The following is a 22,881-nucleotide window of genomic DNA, read 5'->3' on the forward strand; positions in this document are numbered from 1 at the left end:
TTGCTTTTAGTTCGTTCTCTGCCAGAAAAATGGAGCTGGGAGCCCCCCCCCCCCCCCCCCGAGCTCTGTTTTTGCTGGCAGAGGGCTGCGGGATGCTGTCCAGGGCAAAAATGGTCCGGGGGTGGTGGTGCAGATGCCCTCCTCCTCCCTGAGTCCCATTTTTGCTAGCAGAGGCACTGCGGGCTGGTCCTTTGCTGTTTCCAGGCCGGCCCCACAGGCCAGATCTAAGCATCCTGCAGGCCAGATGCGGGCCGTGGGCCTTGAGTTTGACACCCCTGCCTTAAGGAGTAGGGCTTGCTAGCTTTATATATACTAGTGTAGTGATGGCAAACCTTTTCGGCAACAAGTGCCCAAACTGGAATGTGCGTGCGCACCAGCTAGCTGGTCTTCGGGTTTCCAGCATGTGCATGCGCGCCGGGCAGTTAGTCTTCACGCGCGCCAGAACATTGGAAATCTGAAGACCAGCTGGCCGTCGCACGCATGCCTGTTTTTGGGCTGGTTTGGGCTAGTTTGGGGGCCTTTTGGGGAGTCAATTTCAGACCGTTTCTCGAGCCATTTGGGGGGCTTTTTTCATGTTGTTTTTTGTTTTTCTGCTGGAGCATCGGAAAATAGCCTGAAAAATGGCCAAAAACAGCCTGTTTTGGGGGTGTTTTTGGCTGTTTTCAGACCGGTTTCCTGCGCTCCAGTGGCCGGTGCAGATGTGCACGCCGGAAACCAGAAGAGCAGCTGGCAATGACGTGTGTGCCCACAAAGAGGGCTCCGCATGCCACGTCTGGCATCCGTGCCATAGGTTCACCATCCCGGTACTAGTGGCTTGCCCTGTCACTATTGGTAGGAGACTCAGTGACGTGCAGTCAGGTGAGGCAAGTGAGGCACAGCATCACCGCTCTCATCATGAAAAGAAAAAAAAAATGTAAAAGGAAAAAGCTGAGCTAGTTGCTGCCTCACTGTGGATGACTCTGCATAACTGTTTAAAAAAGCCTCTAAAAAGCACCTTCTACTATGAGGCAGGAGAACTGCATGCTTCATCTAGTCTGACTTTAGGCGTTTTATGATCACTCGAGCAGAATTAAGCAAGGGTTAAAAGCCTAAAAATTCCTGACGTAGGTGAGGCATGCAGTTCTCCTGCCTCATAGTAGAGGGCGCTTTTTAGAGGCTTTTTTTAACAGTTAAGCAGAGTCATCCATGGAAGCCAGGCAAAGAGCCATGCTGTAGCACACACACTTTCCTCCAGCCTCTTCCTTTTGGAAGGCTCGGATCGGCTCCCCTCCGGCTTCTCTGCCTCTCCTCTCACCCCAGCCTGCCAGCAGGAGGTGAGTGGGTGGGCTTTATTGCGTTCCAGGCATTTCCCACCCAGACAGCAGGCTGCATTTGCAATGGTGGAGGTGTTTGGGGAAGGCAGCAGGGGAATGGAGGGATGGCAGAGGAACTGCTTTCAAGCCACTGTAAAAGATATCCAATCCAACTTGTGTGTGTGTGTGTGTTTGTCTGAGAGTGAGTGAGAGAGGGAAGGGGGTAGGAGAGATAGTCCAATCCAACGTGTGTGTGTGTGTGTGTGTGTGTTTGAGAGAGGGGGAGGAAGGGAGAGAAACAAATGCTGTCATTTTTAAATCGGAACTGAGCATGCCTGGCTGTGGAATTCTGGGAGTTGAAGTCCACAAGTCTAAAAATATGTGAAATCCACCACTGTGTCAGTGCCTCACCAGCCATAAACCTCACCGCACGTCACTGGTAGGAGTCTTCTTGGTGGTTTTAGGCTGTTGTTTATTGTTAGCTTGTTTGTGTCAGGAGACCTTTCTGTGCTTTCCAACTGTTCCACTTTTATCTGCTGCTTCTTCCAGGGCATGAAGCGCTTTGAAGCCCGTAAAGCAGTGCTGGAAGCGTTGAAGGAAAAGAAGCTCTTCAAGGAGGTGAAGGACAACCCCATGGTGGTACCAGTGTGCAGGTGAGTAGCAGTTGCAAAGTAAAGCAGCCTTCCTCAAAGGTATTCAAACCACGATTCCCAAAGGATTACCAGCCAGCATGGCTGAAAATTGAAGTAAGACCCACCATTTCTGCTGTTCTCAGTTAGGGGGTCAGACTTCATGTGAAAAACGGTGCCTTTTTTTTTAGTTGACCACTTTAGGAATCTTTGGTGTGAAGCCTTGTATATCTTCTGGATGGTAGAAATAGCTGAGGGTTTCAGACCCTTACTGGGCTCTAAGTTGCATGTCAGTCAATCAGAATAGAGCTGGAGGGGATCTTGGAGGTCTTCTAGTCCAACCCACTGCTCAAGCAGGAGGTCCCTATGCCATTTCAGATTGATGGCTGTCCAGTCTCTGCTTAAAAAGTTGCTCCAGTGATGAAGCAGACACAACTTCTGAAGGCAAAGCTGTTCCACTGGTTAATTGTTCTCACTGTCAGAAAGTTTCTCCTTAATTCCAGGCAGCTTCTTTCCTTGATTAGTTTCCTTCCATCGTTTCTTGTCTGGCCTTCTGGTGCGTTGCAAAATAAGTTGACCCTCTGTTCTTTGTGGCAGCCCTTAAAACAGTAGAACACTGCTATCATCTCACCCCTAGTCCTTCTTTTCTCCAGACTGGCCATACCCAAATCCCGCAACCGTTCTCCATATGTTTTTGTCTCCAGGCCTTTTGATCATCTTAGTTGCTCTTCTTTGCGCTTTTTCCAAAAGTCTCAACATCTTTTTTTGTAATGGGGTGACCAAAACTGGATGCAGGATTCCAGGTGTGGTCTTTAGCAATCAGGTGCCGCTTTATAAAGCAGTACTACTCATTTACGTGATTATGATTCTATGCCTCTGTTTATACAAGAAAGGATTGTATTAGCTTTTTTGGCTGCTGGCTCACGTTTAAGTGATCGTCTCACACATGTAAATAGATCTTAGTTGCTAATCTGTTATTGGGGACAAAATGCTTGAGTGGGCTTGGTAACTTCCTAGAAACAGCAGAAGATTATCCGGACCCCCTGTAGTCAAAAGTCAGGCAGATTTAGAACTGAAGGGGGCTTAAGAAGGAGATCCTTCTGATCATTCAGAATCATTCAATGGCTTTGATTATCGAGCTAATTTGGAGCAGCTAAGCAATTTAACAGGGAAAGCCATTTTGATGACCTGTTTCAATCTCCAGAGTTAATTCTGGCAATTCTCGCGTGCCATAAGTGGGAGGGAGCGCAGGGGGGGCGTGTGCGGGCCTGCCGCACCCATAATGCAATGTGTGACACCCACCCCCCAGTGCGCATACACGCACTACAGGCTCTTCCCCCCCCCCCATTTTTACATGCTTTTTTCGCCCTCCCCAGGCTCCAGAGGCTTTATAGGAGTCTGGGAAGGGCGAAAACAGCCTCTCTCCCCCCCCCCCCCCCCGGACGCCCTCCGGAGGCTTTAGGGACCTTCAGGAGGCTTCCCTGAAGCCTTCGGAGCAGTCAAAACGACCCTCCGAGCAAACCAGAAGTGACTTCCTGTTTGCTCGGAGGGTCGTTTTGAGCGCTCCGAAGGCTTCAGGGAACCTCATGAAGTCTCCAGAGGGGGCAGGGGAGGCTCTTTTCGCCCTCCCCGGGCTCCTATAAAGCCTCTGGAACCTGGGGAGGGCGAAAAATGGCTTTTAAAAAGGGTGAACTCAGCTGGCCAGCACGCGCATGCGCTCTGGCCAGCTGACAGGGCAGCGCCTCGCGTGCCCTGACAAATGGCTCCGCGTGCCACCTGTGGCACGCGTGCCATAGGTTTGCCATCACTGGTTTAGCCCCATGACTGTTACAATTATGGGGAGCTACAGGACTCTTACATTGCCTCCATCTTCATGTTCTTTAAGATGTTGTGTGAAACCATCAGACTATACGTGATAGTCAGGTGTACAGATAGTCCTCACTTAGCAACCATAATTGGGACTGGCAACTAGGTTAAGCAAAGCAGTCACTAAGTGAAACCGTCACCATGCTTACGACATTACAGATGGAAGGGTTGGTCACAAAAGTTACTTTTTCATCACCGTTGCAATGGCGAATTGTCACTAACAAGCCAATCGTTAAATGAGGACTACTCGTTCTAAACCTATTGTATATTGAGGGTTTCAACTAACTTATATTTTCGGCTTTCTCTCCCCGATACTCTTAAGCCGCTCCAAAGACATAGTGGAACTCCTACTGAGGCCTCAGTGGTACGTGCGCTGTGACACAATGGCCCAGGCTGCAGCTGAGGCCGTGCGCCGGGGCGATCTGCTCATTGTGCCAGATTTCCATCTCAAAACCTGGTTCGCTTGGATGGACAATATCAGGTGAGACGCTTGCATAAACAGCTAACTGCTCTGAACCTGCCACTTCACGCGCCCCCATTAATCCATTCTGTGATTTGTTTGGTTTTTGCCTCAGTGAACCATGTGAATTCACCTGCTGCGTCTTTAAGATTAGCAAAGCTGCTGTTGAAGGAAGCAGTGATTTTTTTAAAAAAGTAATGTGGGTTTTTAGCAATGTATGAAAATGCGACAAATGTGTAGCAAATGATTGGAGCGGTAGTAAAATTCAAAAAATTTTTACTACTGGTTCTGTTGGTGTGGCTTGGTGGGCATGACAGGGGAAGGATACTGCAAAATCCCCATTCCCTCCCCACTCCTGGGGAAAGGATACTGCAAAATCCTTCTGTTTTGTTGGAAGGGAACTTTTTAAGCCATCAAGTGGAACTTCCTGCTTGGAGCAGGAAATTCGAATTAAAGTGAATTCTGGGAGTTGAAGTCTGCACATCTTAAAAGTTGCTGAGGTTGGGAAACACTGGTTTATCGTTTAGCGTGTCGTGTTAAAGCTGTGAATTGTGACTCATTTTCTAAATAGTACAAATGATATGCAGGTAGTCCTCGACTTACGACCGCAATTGAGCCCAAAATTTCAGCTGCTAAGCGAGACAGTTGTTAAGTGAATTTTGCCCCACTGTACAAACTTTCTTGCCACCGTTGCTAAGCAAATCACTGCGATTATAAAGTTAGTAACCCGGTTGTTAAGTGAATCTGGATTCCCCACTGACTTCACTTGTCGGAAGGTGGGAAAAGGGTGATCACATGACCCCAGGACATTGCAACCGTCATAAATATGAGCCAATTGTCAAGTATCCAGATTTGGATCACGTGACCATGGGGATGCTACAACGGTCATTAGTGAAAACAACAGTCATAGGTCACTTTTTTCTGTGCCGTTGTAACTTCGAACGGTCACTAAACGAGTGGTTGTAAGTTGAGGGCTACCTATAACGTTAAATGTAATTGGAAAACGAATGGTAGTTATTTGGTTCTTGCTACAGTCTTTCCAGCTTCTTCTTCACCTTTTCATCCTGCCTAACTTCTCTTCCATGAAAGAATAGAATAGAACAGAACAGAATTCTTTGATTGAACACACAAGGAATTTATCTTTGGTGGATATGCTCTCAGTGCACATAAAGAAAAATAAAATAGAATACATTCATCAAGAATCATAAGTTACAACATTTAATGATAGTCACAGGGCACAAAAAAGTAATCAATATGAATGGTAAGGATACAAGCAACAAACTTACACTTATGCAGTCATAAGTGGGAGGAGGTGGGTGATAGGAATGATGAAAAGACTATAATAGTAATAATAATGCAGCCTTAGTGAATGGTTTGACAGTGTTGAGGGAATTATTTGTTTAGCAGAGTGATGGCATTTGGGAAATGTCCTTGTGTCTAGTTGTCTTCGTGTGCAGTGCTCTATAGTGTCGTTTTAAGGGTAGGAGTTGAAACAATTTATGTCCAGGATGCGAGGGGTTTGTAAATATTTTCACAGCCCTCTTTGACTCACGCAGTGTACAGGTCCTCAATGGAAGGCAGGTTGGCAGTAAAATGAATTGTTTATTTGCGTGCTGCTGGATTTTTTTTTCCTTTTCCCTTTTAATCCATGTTTGTTAAATTGCTAAAACTTTTGAGTAATCTCGGACTGCAGCTTTGCTCATTCTTTCCTTTTTCATAGGGATTGGTGTATTTCTCGGCAGCTCTGGTGGGGCCATCGTATTCCAGCATATTTCGTGACTATTGATGACCCTTCTGTGCCAGTGGGAGAGGTAGGATTTCCTGGGCCACTTGGGGTACAAACTGGTAGAAAAGCTCTAATTCCCAAGAAAAAGAAATATAATGAATTTTCGGGACACTGAAGTGTAAATGCAGACATCCACATGTCCACTGAACTCATAGAGAGGGTAATAATGGGGGAATAGTGCTAAGATTTTTTTTCATTCTTTTCACTTAGACTTCAAGAGGTGACATTAAAAATGAACACAAAAGAGTCAATGTTTGTAAAATTAATTTAATTTCTGATTTTGCATACACGTAACTCAAGTATGCATAAACCATTTCTTCTTCTCATTTAATTGCATTTCACTTCTAGTATTTTCACAAATATTGTAATTCAAGGTGAATATTCTTAATATTCCTTCTTCCTCCTATTTTCCCCACAACAACAACCCTGTGAGGTTGGTTGGGCTGAGAGAGAGAGGGAGTGGCCCAAAGTCACCCAGCTGGGTTTTATGGCTAACTCAGGATTCGATCTCGTGGTCTCCCGGTTTCCAGCCTGGTGCCTTAACCACTAGGCCAAACTGACTCTCCTTGAAGCAAGTTATTTGGGGTGACTAAGAACAGTGAACTATGATGGATGTTAATTTTTTTGGACTCTTGGAAAATCCAGAAGGATAATTTTATTGGATAATTTTGATATTATTTAACGTTGAACAACATTTTTGTTGATGGGTTATTTACCTTCCCGAATTCTGCAGGATGTGGATGGCAAATACTGGGTGAGTGGTCGGAGCAAGGAAGAAGCGAAAGAAAAGGCAGCCAAAGTCTTCAACATCAGCCCGGATAAAATCTCCCTCCAGCAAGGTAGGGAGACCGGAAATGGGAAACATGAGGCCAAGGGAATTAGGAATTGTATTGTAACCTTGAACCACAAAGGGTCACCCCATACTACATGTGCCCTTACAGGAGAGACAGTGAGCAGTTCTAATTCTGTTCCTAATTCATTCAAGGTCAGCATATATTATCTCTCCGTAGAAGAACACTGCGCTGTAAGAATGTATAGGTACTCCTCGTTTAGTGACCACAGTTGTTAAACAAAGCGGTCACTAAGTGAAAAATGAACCAAAAGGCCCAAACACCTCTTCTCTAGCAATCAACACTCAAATATGCAGGGATTAACACCGGGATTAATATGCAACCAACAATAGATAATATTATTTACCGGCAGTAAACAATACCCCAGTCAAAATTGTCCCAAAGGTGCTTTTTTGGGAGGCACCTGGACTTTCTTGTTGTCTTTGAAGATGTTTCGCTTCTCATTCAAGAAGCTTCTTCAGCTCTTGACTATCCTGTCAGAATTGAAGAAGCTTCTTGGATCAGAAGCGTCTTCAAAGAAAGAAAACAACAACAACAAGAAAAGTCCAGGTGCCTCCTGAAAAAGCACCTTTGGGGCAACCATGATCTGGATGACCAAGAATCTCTACAGACTTTTAGCTACACAATGTGGGATGGACACCCCTTTGAATGGTGTGGGAGTAGGAGTGGATTTCCAGAGGACAGAATTGCAGGCTACAAGAACCATTTGCACCACTCAGGTGACCCTGAGGACACAGATCAACCTCCAAGTGCTTCAACCACCTCAAAAAGGATGCAAATGTCCAGCTGTCTGCAAGGAATATACCGTATTTTTCAGAGTATAAGAGGCACCTTTTTTCCTCAAAAAAGGGGCTGAAAATCTGGGTGCGTCTTATACATAGAATACATTTTTTATTTGCCTCCCAAAACTCCGCCCCTTCACCAAAATGGCTGTGCATAATCTTGTTGAGGCTTTCAGAGAGCTCTTGGGGGCTGGGGAAAGCAGAAATGAGCATAAAATGTCCCTTTCTCCCCTCCCCCCCCCCCCCCCGCCTCCAGCAGCACTCTATAAGCCTCCATAAGGCTATGCATGCAATTTTTCTGACAAAAAACGGCCCCGTTTTCACAAAAAAAACAGGCCATTTTTTCCTTGTTCCCCCCCCCCCCCCAGCACTCTGCAAGCCCCCCCAAGGCTATTCATGCCTTTTTTTAAAAAAATGGGCTCATTTTCATGAAAAACAGGCCATTTCTGGGAGGTTTGCAGAGTGCAAAAACTTTTTTTTTCTTTTTGGAAAGCTCTTTAATTGATTGATGAGAATTAGATTGATCAAGTGCTGTGCCAGCAGAAACAAAGTCTTAGGTGCTGCAGATTGACAGCAATTTCCTTCTCCAGCACATGGATAAATACACCTGGAAACATCTACCTACCTACCTACCTACTCTCTCCTGTGACGTGCGGTGAGGTTTATGACTGGTGAGGCACTGACACAGTGCTGAGTTTCAAATATTTTTAGACTTGTGGATTTCAACTCCCAGAATTCCACAGCCAGGCATGCTCAGTTCCTATTTAAAGCGACAGCATTTGTTTTTCTCCTTTGCTCCTTCTTTCTTTTTCTTTTTCTTCTCCTTCCCCTCCTTCCTCCCTCTCTCCCTTCCTCCCCCTCTCTCAAACACACACACACACACACACACACACACACACACACACACACACACACAGAAGTTGGATTGGACTATCTCTCCTACCCCTTCCCTCTCTCACTCACTCTCAAACAAACCCCCCCACACACAAAAGTTGGATTGGATATCTTTTCCAGTGGCTTGAAAGCAGCTCCTCTGCCATCCCCCCCCCCCCCCATTCCCCTGCTTCCTTTCCCAAACACCTCCACCATTGCAAATGCAGCCTGCTGTCTGGGTGGGAAATGCCTGGAACACAATAAAGCCCACCCACCACCTCCTGCTGGCAGGTTGGGGTGAGAGGAGAGGCAGAGAAGCCGGAGGGGAGCCGAGCCGAGCCTTCCAAAAGAAAGAGGCTGGGGGGAAGTGTGTGTACTACAGCATGGCTCTTTGCCTGGCTTCCTGCCTCCTCCTGTGGTCTCCTCAGTGCTCGCTTGTGCTCTCCCTCCCCAAGTGTAGTTTGATTGCAGATGGAGCCACGTTGCCTTTTCAAACTTGTAATCAGTGAAGCTGGGCTAGATTTTTATATAGTTTTATCCAGCTGTGTGTGTGTGAGAGAGAAATGAATGGGGGCCTGGGGAGGAAGTCACTACACTTGGGGAGGGAGAGCACCAGTGAGGTTAAGCAGAGTCATCCACGGTGAGGCAGCAACTAGCTCAGCTTTTTCCTTTTACTTTTTTTTTTCATGATGAGAGTGGTGAGGCTGTGCCTCACTTGCCTCACCTGACTGCACGTCACCGACTCTCCCTCTCCCTCTCCCTCTCCCTCTCCCTCTCCCTCTCCCTCTCCCTCTCCCTCTCCCTCCCCCCTACCTATCTACTGTATTTCTCTCTCTCCCCCTCTCCCTCTCCCTCCCCCCCTACCTATCTACTGTATTTCTCTCTTTCTCCCTCTCCCTCTCTCTAGCTACCTACTCTCTCTCCCTACCTACTTATTTACTGTATTTTTCTCTCCCCCCCATCTACCTACCTACCTACCTACCTACCTACCTACCTACCTACCTACCTACTCTCTCTCTCTCTCTCTCTCCCTACCTACCTACCTACTGTATTTCTCTCTCTGACCTGATGATGCCAGCTTTCCTTCTTACTTCTTGCCTTCTAAGATTAGTCAAATTTTTCCTGGGTTCTGAATTTGTTAAGGAAACTTCACCTCCCCTTGGCCAATTCTTATCTGCTACTGTGTGATTTTAACTAATCAAAAGGAGTTACCCGTATCTTTCGGACTTTGAGACGCACTGGAGTATAAGACTCACCAAGATTTTGAAGAGGAAAACAAGAAAAAAAAAGTTTTTACCCTCCCCGGCCCCCAGAAGCACTCTGCAGTCCTCCCAAACCCTCTGCGGATCCCGTTTTTGGCCTGCCAAATTCCCATGCATCCCGTTTTTGCCCTCCCCAGCCCCCAGGAGCACTCTGCAGGCCACCCAAATTCTTTGCACGCCCCATTTTTGCAAAAAACAGGCCTGTTTTGGGCGAAAATGCGATGTGTGGGTCAGGATTTCAGGAGGCCAAAAATAGCCATATTTCCCAAGGAAAGGGAAGAAACTGAATATTTTATAATGTGGGATTTACGTTGGCAATGGTTAGATAACAAAAACAGAAGTTAGAAACATGGAAATATAAGAAAAGATTAATGAAACAAGGGAGATTTGTTAAAATAAAAAAGTAAATATTATGATTATTGTTATTATTATAGAATTAATATCAATGTAATGAATATTGTTGTAAACATTATGATTACTATCTTTCAAACTATTCATACGCAGACAACACAGTTTAATTGAAAATGAATTTTTGACATGTTAAAAAATAAAAAAAATGCAAAAAAAAAAAAGAAGTTAAACATGGAAAACCAAATACGAGTCTAATCCGTGTGCCTTTCTTATGTCCTCCCAGATGAAGATGTCCTGGACACCTGGTTCTCCTCTGGCTTGTTCCCTTTCTCCATCTTTGGGTGGCCCAATTCAGTAAGTGAACGTGAGGTGAAGATGTAGGCGTGCATTTCTTTGCTCTTCAAATCTTGCTCACCCTTTCCATCTTGTTCTTTCAAGGGTGAAGATCTTCAGGTTTTTTACCCTGGAACTCTCCTGGAGACCGGACATGACATTTTGTTCTTTTGGGTGGCCCGTATGGTTATGTTGGGCCTCACGCTGACAGGAAAGCTACCCTTCAGAGAGGTGAGAAGCAGACTGTTAACACATAAAGTTGCCGTGGTGAGGAAAGTGGGGGGGGGGGAGCCCATTCCACACGTACCTTTGGCTAGAGCCGGATCTTAGATTACTACAGCAGGCTTGTGAGGGGTGCACCTCATTGGAGAATGTGATTTATGACACAGACTGAGAAGAGTGAAGGAACAGGGGTAAAGTTCAGCTATAATTCAAATGAGGCTTAGATCTGACTGCAATAGGGTATTGCCAAAATGGTGCTTCCAATAAATGACTCAAGGCTCATGAATCAATTAGGGCATCTTTCGGAAACCTGACAGGCAGTCTGTTCCTGCCAGGTTGTATGAGTTCTCTTCCACTTTTCCATCGCCCCTTCTGGCTGTGGCCAAATCAGGGAAGCCTTAATTGCAAGAAGGCCAATTTCACCCCCAATAGAATGGGCTGTCCGATCTAAATCACAAGGCGCTAGTCCTCCTTGAGGCAACACAAAAACCTTCAGTCAACTGACGGTCGGGTAAACTTACAGGATGAGTCTCGTGACATTCTTGAGGCAAACTTTGTGACTTGTTGTGGCTCGCCAGTGGCCAGCGGAGCTGGCAGCAGATTCGGACAGTGAGGAGGTTGGGGAGGAACATGGGCCAGTCCTGGAGTCTGGGGAAGGCTCTAATGAGGGCTCTGTGTCAGAGGCAGAGAGGCGGCCGGAGCCATATGCCAGTTATCGGCTGCCTTCAGAGTCAGACATCAGTGAGGCAGATGAACAGCTGAAGCCTGTTCCCAGTGTGCGCATGCACAGAGTTGCCAGACAAAGGGAACAGCTAAAGAACAAGGGTTGACTTGGGAGTAAGGCCACAGGTGGACGGTGAATGGCCCCTCCCAGAGAAAATAAAAGAGCGGAAGGGGAGTGGAGTTTGCAGGAGACAATTAGTTCGCTTAATTCAGTGCTTCTCAATTATTTTCTGTCATGCCCCCCCTAGGAAGAAGAAAACATTTCGCGCCCCCCCCCCGCGCGACTGTAAATAGTATCATTTGTCTATAAAATTGTTATAAGTACACCTCTGCATAACATAGCACACCGGTCTTTCCTCGTCTCCCACCGTAGTCACATGCTTTCTTTCCTCTTTCCCTCTTACTTGTCTATCCTTCCTTCCACCCTCCCTTCCTCCTTCCCTTCCTTCCTGCCTCCCTTCCAGTTCCCTCCTTCCTCTTTCCCCCTGCCTGCCTGCCTTCTTTCCCTCCTGCTTATCTATGCTTTCTTCCTTCCTTGCACCTCCCTCCCTTCTGCCTGCCTGCCTTCTTTCCTCTTTCCCTATCCTCCTATCCTTCCTTTCTCCCTCCCTCCTTCCCTGCCTCCCTTCCAGTTCCCTCCTTCCTCTTTCCTCCTGCCTGCCTGCCTTCTTTCCCTCCTGCTTATCTATGCTTCCTTCCTTCCTTGCACCTCCCTCCCTTCTGCCTGCCTGCCTTCTTTCCTCTTTCCCTATCCTCCTATCCTTCCTTTCTCCCTCCCTCCTTCCCTGCCTCCCTTCCAGTTCCCTCCTTCCTCTTTCCTCCTGCCTGCCTGCCTTCTTTCCCTCCTGCTTATCTATGCTTCCTTCCTTTCTTGCACCTCCCTCCCTTCTGCCTGCCTGCCTTCTTTCCTCTTTCCCTATCCTCCTATACTTCCTTTCTCCCTCCCTCCTTCCCTGCCTCCCTTCCAGTTCCCTCCTTCCTCTTTCCTCCTGCCTGCCTGCCTTCTTTCCCTCCTGCTTATCTATGCTTCCTTCCTTCCTTGCACCCCCCTCCCTTCCTGCCTGCTTGCCTTCTTTCCTCTTTCCCTCCGGTGTGTCTGCTTTTCTTTCCTTCCTTCCACCTCCCTTCTGCCCTTCTTCCCTCCCTCCCTGCCAGCAGCTCCTCTAGCATCCCAGCTGGAAGCAGCAGCACAACAGTCGCCGTTACCAGGGGCGAAGGGGTGGCGGTGGCAAGATCGGGCGACCGCCGCCCCTTTGTCCCTTCCCCAACAGCGGCTGTTGCGCTTCCGCTTCCAGACGGAATGCTGGCGGTAGAGCTGCTGGCGGGGAGGCGAGCTACGCGGTGGCGAAGACGGGCGGTCCCATGCTTCCCTCCCTCCCACCCCCGCCCGAGCAGGCTTCTTGCACAGCTCCAGCCCGCGGCTCCAATGAAAATCCACAGTCCGAAGTGCTGCCACTTCCAGGCGGGATATATTATGCCTCGCCCACGCCTTCGCCGCCGTTGCACCCAGATGGAAAGGGAGCCTTCGCGCCCCCCTTTACGGAGCCTCGCGCCCCCCCAGGGGGGCGCGCCCCACTATTTGAGAACCGCTGGCTTAATTGGTTCGTGACTCTCCGAGACTCCTTGCCAAGTTTTTCAGATATCAGCCTGTCAACTCTCCAAGCCAGATGAGATCTGTGACTGTAAATCCTCCCTCAAAAGACTCTGTTGGATGTGAATGAGCAAAATTCACAGTATATTAATAAAAGGGTTTTTTGTCGGGACAAGGAGCTTGCTGCATGCTCTTGGGAAGCCTCGGTCAGAACAGTTGTGCTGTCCTGATGCATGTAATACAACACAGGAAGATGTGCAATTGTTGTTCATAAATGGTCACGCTTAACCCCCGTGTTTGGAGCTCGGGCTCAAAAAATCTGAGATTGGTTTCAAAACTGCATTGCCCCTTTCCAACCTACCTCAAAATGTGACACTTTTCTGTACTTCCTTTCCAGGTTTACCTCCATGCTGTCATTCGGGATGCCCACGGCAGGAAGATGAGCAAATCACTGGGAAATGTCATAGATCCCTTGGATGTGATCACCGGCATCACTCTGGAGGTGACCCATTGTTCGTGGCTGTCAGAAGATGGAGCTGCAAGATGCTTTAGATTCCTGTTGCATTGATAGAGGAAACTTTGTAGCTTGAGAGTTGAAATGTTGATGCTCTCTGAGCTTGGTTGGTCTCCGAAGTGGGGCGTGGGAGGAGTCACATCTGGGTATTGTCACGGCCCATCTGCCCGGAGACAGGTAAATCTTGAGGCCACTCCCTCTGCTCCTCCTCTGACTCCCCAGATTAACCTCAGTCTTCGGCCCAGAAGGAGCTAATTTAGCTGGCTCTCCTTGGTACGAGACTTTACCTTTTTTCCTTTTAGGTAAGAGCATTGTCTAGAGTAGCCTCCTCTCGTGCGCTCTGTAATCAGCCTGTGCACAGTAAGTGGATAGTGCTACTCAGAGGCTCCCGAGCTGCGGTTCGGCAGCGGGGGGAGGAGCTTCAGGCCCCAGGCCTCATAGCACGGCTGCAAGCGATCCCAGGTACAGCGCAGGGATCACAGGACCCAGGATGGAGGAGAGCAACTCAATCGGAGTCGGCTCACGTGCTCGGACCACGTGGTCGGCGGTCGCCATCTTGGGTGTCAGGGCGCACGCGCAGAGCGCAGGATCCGGCCTCCGGTTTCAGAGGCCGCCAGTGCCCGCGACCACTGCCAGCACACAGCAGGAGGATTGGGCCCGAACTCCGCCGGTAATCCGGGGAGGGCCACAGTATCGGGCGGTGGGCCGGTCGTAACTCGAGCTGCGGATCGGCGGCGAGGCTAAAGAACAGATTCGAAGGAGCGCCGAATCTTCCCAAGCAGCCTACTGACCAGTTCCAGCAGAGAGAGAGAGGAGATGGATCGACTAACCGTGAGTAGAGACGCGATGGCGGACAACTTGAGGAGTGGAGGACCGGTGAGCTCCGGTCCCCTAGGGGGTGCAGACCCGGGTGAGGGACCCTCCTGGGGGGCCAATCCAGCGGAGAGGGGCAGATCCACAGCAAGGAAGTGCACCTCCAAGTCCTTGCGGAGGGAGGACTCTAGGAAGGACATTAGGATCACCAGGGCGGCAGGCAGGAGAACCAGGGATACCATCAGCTCTTCCCAGGCCAGATCCCGTTCTCCAGTCAGGGAGACTGGCTCTTCCCTGGCTCTCTGGCCTCCCCAAGTGGTTCGCCAAGGGGGGGGTAGCCCCTTCCCCCCCCCATCACCATCCCATTCCTCCAGATCTAGAGGGGACCCCTTTGGATGCAGAACAACCAGTTTGCCCAGACAACGTCTGGCTCCTCAAGCTTCCGAACCCAGTGCGGGCCTAGAACCCCCCAGCCTCTCTCCGGCCTACCCAGAGCTCTTGCAGAGCTTCCAGGAGGTCTTAGCCCAGCCTTAGAGCTATTGCCCAGGGGATCTCCTCGGGCATGCAGCACCAGTTTCAGAGGCCTAGAAACAAGGCTTCTAGCCAGGCGCCTCGAGGTCATCTAGACCTGCCCGAACCTTCAACCTCCAGAGACCTCAGGGCAGACTCTCCCTCCATGGCTAGCGAGGAGTCGGGATCAGAAGGGGGGGAGCACAAGGACATTGGCTTCTCCGATGATGAAGAGGCTCAGACTCCCGAGGCCCCAGCCATCATGGGGCTCTTTCCCCCCGCTCTCTTTAGCTCCCTGCTGCGCAAGGCTAAGGCCACAGCAGACCTGGACACCCCAGATCCCAGCCAGGGCACTGCTATCCCTAGCTCAAGTGTGGGAACCAAGAAGGGTCCTTTCCACAGGCCCCAGGTGGAGAAAGAAGAGATCCCTACCCCAGACCTATTCTTGGAGGTACTCAAGTCCCAATGGACTCAGCCTGGCACCTTCTCCACGCCAGGGAGCAATGATCGCAGGTGCTATAACCTTAATGCTGCCTTTGCCCAAACCTTACAGGTACCCTCTGTGGACGCCCCAGTGGCTAGTCTGGCCTCCTCCTCACCAGTGGTGACGGGCGACATCTCCAACTGCCTGAAGGCGGAGTTGGTCATGCACAGGACTTTCCAGGCGGTATTGTGGGCGATCAGGGCTGCCGCAGCCGCCTCTTTTTTCAACAGGACCACCCTGCTATGGCTGGAACAACTCCGGGACAGAACTCCGGCTCAGACGTAAGACTCCTGCAGGACATTACGAAGGTGATGGCGGCCACCCAGTTCTCAGCGGACGCCACCCTGGATGCGGCAAGGTATCTTCCAGGGCCTTGTCCTCCTCAGTGGCAGCCAGACGCTTGCCGTGGCTGCGCAACTGGCAGCCTGAGTTCCAGACAAAATGGCATTTGGCAGGCACAAGAACAAGCGGAAGGTCTTCCCATCCACGTCCAAGCGATCTGACCACCACTCGGCACCCTACCCCAGAAGACCCAATTATCGAGCACCTGAACGGGACTTCCAACAGCCGAGGTACTCTGCTCCCAGATTCTCCAGGCAGGGGGATAGACAGTTCTCTAAGGACAGATACAGGTTCCAACAGCCTAGCAAGCGTCCCTTTTGAGGGGGGGGGGCAGGTGCCCCTTCCGCAGAAACAAGTGATTCGGGATCGAATCATCCCATCGGCGGCCGCCGCCTTACCTTGTTCGCGGATCGCTGGGATTGCATCACCACAGATGCATGGGTGCTCCAGACAGTCAGATTTGGTTTACGCTTGGAGTTTCGCTCCCAACCCCCGAATAGATTCCGGGTCTTTTCCTCCTGCCAAGAACCCTGCCAAGCGTTCTCTCATGCGCAAGGCCATTCAGCATCTACTGGAAATCAGAGCAGTGGAGCTGGTTCCAGAGGGGGAGAAGGAATCAGGATTTCATTCAAATCTCTTCGTGGTTCCCAAGAATTCAGGAGGGTGGAGGGCCATCCTGGACCTTAAGCTATTAAATTCCAGGCTTATCTACCGCAAGTTCAAGATGGCCTCCCTCAGGTCTATCCTGGAAGGGATTAGGCAGGGGGACTTCCTAGACTCCATTGACCTCACGGAGGCTTACTTACACATTATGATTGCACCGGACCACCGTAGGTTCCTTAGGTTTTCCTCTGGAGGCACTCATTACCAATACAGGGCCCTTCCCTTCGGGTTGGCCTCCGCTCCCAGGACCTTCACCAAGGTTCTAGCCGTGGTGGCAGGCCGCCTCCGTTCCACCCCGGTCCGGTTGCATTGTTACCTAGATGACATCCTTGTGTTAGCCACCTTGGCTGCCCGGGCCAAAGGCGACATAGTTCTCACAATCTCCACCTTAAGGTCCCTGGGATTCTCGGTCAACCTTGAGAAAAGCCATCTGATTCCTACCACCAGACTCCAACATCTGGGAACCATCATTGACTCGGTGGGGTGTGAGGTTTTCCTCTTGGAGGAGCGTAGGGACAGCATTGTGCAATTGATTCTAGAGATTCGCAGGAACCGATCTGTTCCCGTAGCTCTTCTTTCTAGGCTTCTCGGTAAGTTCATATCCTGCATTAGGATAGTGCCTTGGGCTCAGCTCCACGCCAGAAAGCTGCAGTGGTTCCTCCTTCCACACCAGAGAAACGGGACGAGCGACGCAGAATTCAAGGTCCTCGTGATGCCCAAGGTACTCCTGTCCTTCCGCTCGTGGATGTCCCCGGCTCTGGCCAGGGGTCTCCCTGTTCAGGGAGCCAGACAGGTTAGTCCTGACAGATGCAAGCCTGTTTGGTTGGGGGGGCACACCTGGACTCCCAGCTAGCCCAGGGATGGTGGACGCCGACGGATCTTCGGAAGAACACCAACTGGCTGGAGTTCAGAGCGATCCACCTAGCTCTCTGGCGCTTCAAGGCAACAGTATCCGGGAAGCACGTCCTGGTGCTGACGGACAACGTGGCAGCCAAGGCACACTTGAACAAGCAAGGGGACACCCACTCCGTGGCACTTCGGGATGCGGCGGTGAGATTGGGGAACTGGGCGGAACGGAATCTTCTAACAATCCGAGCAGAACACATCTCTGGGGTGGAGAATCACCAGGCGGACTGGCTCAGCAGAGAGACAGTAGACCACGGAGAGTGGCAACTTCACCCCAGCATCTTCAAACGGATCTGCCAGAGATTCGGCCAGCCGACAGTGGATCTCTTCGCCTCCCCGTCGAACGCCCAGCTTCCGAGGTTCATATCGCGGTTCCCGACACAGGGAGCGATGGACATCGATTCCCTGTGTTGCAGTTGGCCATCAGGGCTTCTCTACACCTTCCCTCCCCTTCCCCTCCTTCCCGGGGTGCTGAGGAAGCTAGTGCTAGAGAGGGCAGAGGTCATCCTGGTGGCTCCCTATTGGCCCCGACGTCCCTGGTTCGCAGACCTGATAGAGATGTCAACCTTTCCCCATTGGAAAATTCCTCAGGGGGAGGTGACCCTACTCCAGGGGAGCCTGGTACACACAGACCCAGACTGGCTCCAACTGACCGTCTGGCGCTTGAGCGGGAGCAATTAAGGGAGGCCCTGATTTCCGCCAAGGTTATCGGGACCATCAAGGCCTCCAGGAGGAGATCCACCACTCGCATCTACGACGCGACCTGGGCCTCCTTTGCGTCCTGGTGCCAGTCTGCACAGGTAGAACAGTCATCGGCCACAGTCCCGCAAATACTGGACTTTCTCCAGGCCTGGCCCCCAGCACCTTCAGAAGGCAGGTCTCAGCCCTTGCCACCGTCCTGGGGGGAGTGGGTACCCAACCTTTGTCCCAACATCCTATCATAAAGCGGTTCCTCAGGGGCACAACCAACCTTCGGCCCCCGGTAATCCACCGTTTTCCCTCCTGGGACCTATCCACAGTGCTCCAGGCACTCCTAGAAGCACCATTCGAGCCCCTGAGGGAGGTGAGCCTTCAGCTTCTTACCCTTAAGGTGGTGTTCCTCTTAGCCATCACCTCCGTCAGGAGGGCATCAGAGATCAACGCCCTGTCGGCTAGGGCTGATCTCTGCACCTTCCACAGAAACAGGGTTGTGCTCAGGCTTGACCCAGCCTTCATGTCTAAGATTAATTCCCCCTTTCATAGGGCTCAGGAGATTGTTCTCCCGGACTTCTGTCCATCTCCCTCTAGAGCAGTGCTTCTCAAATAGTGGGGCAGGCCCCCCAGGGGGGGGCGCGAGGCTCCGTAAAGGGGGGCTCAGCTCAAATTATTTTATATATTTTTGTTTTGCAGGTTAAAGTTTTTTTTAATATTGTGTTCCTTTAAATCCTGTGCTCCTTTAAATCTTTTCTGCTACAGTTAATAAAGCTGTTCTTTGTTGTAAATTGATCCACATTTCTTTCTTTTTTTATTCTCTTATACGTTAATAAGGATACAGTGTTATGCAGAGGTGTACTTATAACAATTTTATAGACAAATGATACTATTTACAGTCGCGCGGGGGGCGCGAAATGTTTTCTTCTTCCTAGGGGGGGCATGACAGAAAATAATTGAGAAGCACTGCTCTAGAGAAAGGGAGAGGTCCTGGCATCGTCTTGATGTTAGGAGGACACTATTTGAAGCGCACGTCTGTCATTAGGCGGTCGGAGGCCCTCTTTGTTTTCTTCCACCCTTCAACCAGTGGAACGAAGGTCTCCCCAGCCACCATCAGTAGATGGATCAGACTGGCCATCTCCAAGGCCTACGAGGCGCGAGGCCTCCCGGTGCCTGAAGGTATCACCGCACACTCCACCAGGAGTGTAGTCAACTCCGCGGCCTGGGCCACCCAGGCTCCCATCAAGGACATTTGCAGGGCGGCAGCATGGGCTTCGCCCTCTCCCTTCATCAGACACTATCGGTTGGACGCCTTCGCCTCCGCGGAAGCATCCTTTGGGAGGAGAGTTCTCGAGAGTGTTAGACCCTCGGGGGGACTCAGACCCTATGGCCCCTCCAGGGACACCTAGCTTTGGTATGTCCCAGATGTGACTCCTCCCACGCCCTACTTTGGAGACTGTCAGTTGGTCTTACCTGAACTGCATGTCTTGAAGGATGGCGTGGGAGCAGTCACTTCCCGCATGTAGTGCACCCTCGTGCAGGATGGGCCTGAGTTCGGTTAGTTACTGGTCAGTCAGGGACCAGGGAGGGAGTGGGGGAATTGCCCTGTTCCCTTCCTTCCAGGTTCGACTTGACTGGACCATTGGTTAATCTGGAGAGTCAGAGGAGGAGCAGAGGGAGTGGCCTCAAGATTTACCTCAGTCTCCGGGCACAGGGGCCGTAACAATACCCAGGTGTGACTCCTCCCACGCCATCCTTCGAGACATGCAGTTCAGGTAAGACCAACTGACATTTTCTTGCAGACGTTTCATTACCAATCTAGGTAACGCCAATAGTGCAGTGCAGTTTGGTAACAAAACATCTGCAAGAAAACAACGAAGCTCAGAGAGCACCAAGGACCCCTCGATTCCTGTTGTGGTTGGCAGTCAGGAGACCTGTCTTTCCTCTGAGAATCGGAAACCTGGTTCTTTTGTCAGATCAGTTGGGAAACATATGAGTGGCTGCAAAGAGGAAGCTTGGTCTGGGCTGAAGGCAGCAGTAGTCAGCTGCGGTTAAGAGACAGACGTGCGTTTCAACTTTTCACCCCAGTTGTTGTAGTCTCTGTCTCAGTTGCTGCAAGGGCCGGGATGGGATGTGGCTGCCTTTAGCTTTTACAATAATACAATACAATAGTAGAGTTGGAAGGGACCTTGGAGGTCTTCTAGTCCAACCCCCTGCCTAGGCAGGAAACCCTATACCGTTCCAGACAAATGGCTATCCAACATCTTCTTAAAGACTTCCAGTGTTGGGGCATTCACAACTTCTGGAGGCAAGCTGTTCCACTGATTAATTGTTCTAACTGTCAGGAAGTTTCTCCTCAGTTCTAAGTTGCTTCTCTACTTGATTAGTTTCCACCCATTGCTTCTTGTTCTGTCCACAGGTGCCTTGGAGAATAGCTTGACTCCCTCTTCTTTGTGGCAACCCCTGAGATATTGGAACACTGCTATCATGTCTCCCCTAGTCCTTCTTTCTCTTAAGCTAGACATACCTAGTTCCTGCAACCGTTCTTCATATGTTTTAGTCTCCAGTCCCCTAATCATCTTTGTTGCTCTTCTCTGCACTCTTTCTAGAGTCTCCACATCTTTTTTACATCGTGACGACCAGAACTGAATGCAGTATTCCAAGTGTGGCCTTACCAAGGCATTATAAAGTGGTATTAACACTTCACGTGATCTTGATTCTATCCCTCTGTTGATGCAGCCTAGAACTGTGTTGGCTTTTTTGGCAGCTGCTGCACACTGCTGGCTCATATTTAAATGGTTGCCCACTAGGACTCCAAGATCCCTTTCACAGTTACTATTGTTGAGCAAGGTACCACCTATACTGTACCTGTGCATTCCGTTTTTGTTGCCTAAATGTAGAACCTTACTCTTTTCACCATTGAATCTCATTTTATTAGATAGTGCCCAATGTTCAAGTTTGTCAAGATCCTTCTGTATCTTAAGCCTATCTTCTGGAGTGTTGGCTATTCCTGCCAGCTTGGTGTCATCTGCAAATTTGATGACTTCCCCATTTATTCTCTCATCAAATCATTGATGAAGATGTTGAAGAGTACTGGGCCTAAAACAGAGCCTTGGGGTACTCCACTGCATACTTCCCTCCATGTAGATGCAGTTCCATTGAGGACTACATGTTGAGTGCGGTTGGTCAGCCAGTTACGAATCCATCTGGTGGTGATGCTGTCTAACCCACATTCTTCTACTTTATCTAGTAGTAGGTTATGGTCTACCTTATCAAAAGCCTTACTGAAGTCCAAGTAAACTATATCAACGGCATTCTTCTGGTCCACTAATTTTGTCACATTATCAAAGAATGCAATAAGATTAGTCTGGCATGATCTGTTTTTGACAAATCCATGTTGACTTTTGGCTATTACTTTGTTTGCTTCTAGGTGTTCGCAAATTCGTTGCTTGATTATTTTTTCCAGAATCTTTCCTGGTATTGAGGTCAGGCTGATAGGTCTGTAGTTTCCTGGATCTATTTTTTTCCCTTTTTTGAAGATGGGAACCACATCAGCTCTTTTCCAGTCCTCTGGTAGTTCCCCGGTGTTCCAGGATCTCTGAAAGATATAATTCAGTGGTTCTGAGATCTCGTCTGCTAGTTCCTTCAGAACCCTGGGGTGTAATCCATCCGGTCCTGGTGATTTGAACTCATCTAGGGTAGACAGGTGCTCACTTACCATTTTCTTCCCTATTTCAATTTGTGTTCCTAATCTGATTTTTGTGGTGCTGCTTTTGACAGGTTGGACTGTTTTATCCCTTTGTGTAAAGACAGATGCAAAACATGAGTTAAATAGTTCTGCTTTCTCCCTGTTGCTTGTCACCTTCTTGCCACTTTCTCCCAGCAATGGACCAATTGTTTCCTTAACCTTTTTCTTGTTTTTAACATGTTGGAAGAAGCTTTTTTTGTTAATTTTTACTTTTGTGGCAAGCCTTTCTTCATTGTGAGCCTTAGCTTTCCTCACTTCATCTTTACATGCTCGGGCTGTTTGCTGACATTCTGCCTCAGTTATGTCCCCCTCCTTCCACTTTTTTGTCTTTCAGTTTGTCAGATAGTTCTTTATGCAGCCATGCTGGTTTCTTTTGGGAGCTGATATTTTTCTTCTTCATTGGTATTGTGCTAGACTGGGCTTTTGTAATCTCATTTTTCAAAATTTCCCAAGCTTCTTGAGTTGTTTTCCCCTTGAGGATTCTCATCCATGGAATTTTTCCCAAGCTCTCTCTAAGTTTATTGAAATTAGCTTTCTTAAAGTCCAAGACTCTAGTTTGGCTTTGTTCTACTACTTGTGTTTGGATAATGTTGAATTCCAATATTGCATGGTCACTTGCCCCCAGGGTTCCTATGGCTTCAACACCTTCTATCATTTCCTCTCTGTTAGTGAGGATTAAGTCCAATATGGCTGATCCCCTTGTTCCCTTCTCTACTTTTTGGAAAACAAAGTTGTCTGCTAGGTTTCTTAAGAACCTGTTGGATCTTCCACTTGGTGCAGAGTTTGTTTCCCAGTTGATGTCAGGGTAGTTAAAATCTCCCATTACTATTGTGGTGTGCTTCCTACATACCTTAGTTAGCTGACTAGCAAAAAGTTCATCTACTTCCTCTGCTTGGTTGGGTGGCCTGTAGTATAGACCTATGGCAGTGTCATTTCCCCCACAACCTTTAATATTGACCCAAATGCATTCAAGATAGTTCTCATCATCGTTGTGTTCTATTTCTGTAGAGATGTAGTTATTTCTTATATATAGTGCAACTCCACCTCCTCTTTTATTTGGTCTATTTCTTTTAAATAATTTAAATCCTTCTAGCTGTATGTTCCATTTGTCGGTTTCATCCCACCAAGTTTCTGTAATGGCAATAATGTCGTATCTGCCCTCTTTTACTTGAATTTCTAATTCGCCCTGT

General features: G+C 49.1%; 1 protein-coding gene across 4 annotated transcripts in view; it reads left to right on the plus strand.

The window, feature by feature from the left end:
• The window catches only part of VARS1 (valyl-tRNA synthetase 1), a 71,771-nt gene that overhangs the window by 29,635 nt on the left and 19,255 nt on the right, over window positions 1-22,881 (plus strand). For all 4 annotated transcript variants that reach the window (XM_081960843.1, XM_081960844.1, XM_081960841.1 and 1 more), the window contains exons 16-22: window positions 1,842-1,945; window positions 4,110-4,268; window positions 5,968-6,058; window positions 6,767-6,872; window positions 10,436-10,506; window positions 10,591-10,716; window positions 13,419-13,523. In XM_081960843.1, the coding sequence (XP_081816969.1) occupies window positions 1,842-1,945; window positions 4,110-4,268; window positions 5,968-6,058; window positions 6,767-6,872; window positions 10,436-10,506; window positions 10,591-10,716; window positions 13,419-13,523 (762 nt within the window). The remainder of the gene's footprint in view (window positions 1-1,841; window positions 1,946-4,109; window positions 4,269-5,967; window positions 6,059-6,766; window positions 6,873-10,435; window positions 10,507-10,590; window positions 10,717-13,418; window positions 13,524-22,881) is intronic.

The sequence above is a fragment of the Natrix helvetica genome (genome assembly GCF_964273705.1).
Source record: "Natrix helvetica genome assembly, chromosome: 1".
Taxonomy (NCBI): Eukaryota; Metazoa; Chordata; class Lepidosauria; order Squamata; family Natricidae; genus Natrix; species Natrix helvetica.